The sequence below is a fragment of the Myxine glutinosa genome, chromosome 13 (genome assembly GCF_964187855.1).
Source record: "Myxine glutinosa chromosome 13, kmMyxGlut1.1, whole genome shotgun sequence".
In the NCBI taxonomy this organism is placed as follows: domain Eukaryota; kingdom Metazoa; phylum Chordata; class Myxini; order Myxiniformes; family Myxinidae; genus Myxine; species Myxine glutinosa.
The window spans coordinates 82,477,612-82,479,777 of NC_136273.1; the positions used below are offsets into that span (position 1 = coordinate 82,477,612).

Here is a 2,166-nt window from a genome sequence, read left to right on the forward strand (position 1 = left end):
GAATGCGCCGCCGGGGCTTCCGAGATGTTTCTCAGCTCTATGGATCCTCGCTTGGCAGCTTCATCCGATCCCCTATCCCTCCATTCCAAACCTCCTTTAAAACCTCATCCCCTCAACTTTTTTGGCTTCACGCGTAAATACCCGGCAGAGATGATCCTTGTGTTGACCGTTGCTTGTGGAAACGGCGGGAGATCAGCGCACGCTCGCGGGGCACGCACGGCCGCTTTCGGGCCCGGCGCGGCGCAAGGCGAGGCCGCATCGAGCCGGTGCTCACCTGCCGATTCCAGACCACCGCCGAGAGCACAGTCCGCGCTGGGGCTCGACTCTTCATCGGGGAAGGCGGGCGACCCGCACCTTTCGCTCTCCATAACCCTCCCAGGATCCTTTTGCTATGCGTGGATTGCTCGCTCAATGCGAAAAGGTGCAGGCGCTGAGCGCCCCTTATATGCTCTCACTCTCTCTCCGTCCTTCCTCCTGTTCCCGTTTCGCGCACCGGGAGGAGTCCTCGCTCTTCTATACAGCGAACGCTTCTCGCCAGTTCCTCCTCTCTTCCCACCCAGAACCGCTCACTCTCTTTGGCTCCCCCTTGCTGCCGCCGCCTGTCCCCCCCTTTTCTCGCCTTGCCTTCCCAACACACCGCACCTTCCCCTCCCTCCCATTCCCTCCAACCTCCTGCTGCCTGCTTCGCTCTTTTCATATTTTCACTTCTCCAGCTCTTCCACTGTCTCTGTACATATCTCAAGTCAAAAATCACCCTGGGTCTCTATCCCGCTGATTATACTGATTATTTGTAGGAGGCCTTATAAGGGACATTCATCTTTATGGGCTTTCCCTCGTTTCTGATTCTTCTTTCCTTCCTTTTTTTTCTGTTCCTTCCACAACTCCTTTTTTCTATTTCCACCTTCATTTGTACCTTTATTTCTATATTTCCAGTGGAGCCTTTTGTTTTCAGCACCATTGCGTTTGTGGTATCCTTTGGCTAAAGTGTTAATTTGAGCTTATTGAATAAAAATATCCAAAAACAAATCACGTGATTGGTGCAAACTGCTCCTTGTGGGTGGTGGTCTATGTGTACGTCACTAGGGGGGCATTGTCTTGCACTCCTCTACTGCTTTGCTTTCCCCTCACTTGCATGGCTGTTTTGATCCCGAATTTCCACCTTTACTGTAATTGTTACAAAATGATTTATTGCAAGGATCCGGATGTGTTTCCGAAGAGCCGAAAATTACACGATAGTGGAGTGCTTTTTATAGTTTTGGTATGTTTTTAGAATCATTCAAACTACAACCGCTACCCACATGCTGAACCGCTGTACACGTGCTGAAACGAGCATTATGCAGGTGCTGAAACATGCATTACGCAGGTGCTGAAACATGCACTACTATGCAGGTGCTGAAAATAGTACTATCCAGGTACTGAAACGAGTGCTATCCGGGTCCTGAAACGAGTGCTGTCCAGGTGCTGAAACGAGTGCTATCCAGGTGCTGAAACGAGTGCTGTCCATGATCTGAAACGAGTGCTGTCCAGGTGCTGAAACGAGTGCTATCCAGGTCCTGAAACGAGTGCTGTCCAGGTGCTGAAACGAGTGCTATCCAGATCCTGAATCGAGTGCTATCCAGGTACTGAAACGAGTGCTATCCAGGTCCTCAAACGAGTGCTATCCAGGTACTGAAACGAGTGCTGTCCAGGTGCTGAAACGAGTGCTGTCCATGTTCTGAAACATGTACAACGAGGAAGGTGCTGAAAATAGCAACTATCCAGGGGCTGAACGAGTGCTGTCCAGGTACTGAAACGAGTGCTGCCCAGGTGCTGAAACGAGTGCTATCCAGGTCCTGAAACGAGTGCTACTCAGGTGCTGAAACGAGTGCTGTCTAGTTACTGAAACGAGTGCTGTCCAGGTGCTGTCCAGGTGCTGAAACTAGTGCAATCCAGGTACTGAAACGAGTGCTATCCAGGTGCTGAAACGAGTGCTGTCCAGTTACCGAAACTAGTCCTTTCCAGGTGCTGAAACGAGTGCTATCCAGGTACTGAAACGAGTGCTATCCAGGTCCTGAAACGAGTTCTGTCCAGGTGCTGAAACGAGTGCTATCCAGGTACTGAAACGAGTGCTATCCAGGACCTGAAACGAGTTCTGTGCAGGTGCTGAAACGAGTGCTATCCAGGTAT

The 2,166-nt window shown here is 50.9% G+C and overlaps 1 protein-coding gene across 1 annotated transcript in view; it reads right to left on the reverse strand.

The window, feature by feature from the left end:
• The window catches only part of LOC137439053 (KH domain-containing, RNA-binding, signal transduction-associated protein 2-like), a 108,997-nt gene extending 108,453 nt beyond the window's left edge, over positions 1-544 (reverse strand). Inside the window, exon 1 of the mRNA XM_068134690.2 lies at positions 275-544. Within this exon, the coding sequence (XP_067990791.1) occupies positions 275-368 (94 nt within the window). The 5' untranslated portion in view covers positions 369-544. The remainder of the gene's footprint in view (positions 1-274) is intronic.
• Between the last annotated feature and the right edge of the window lie 1,622 nt (positions 545-2,166).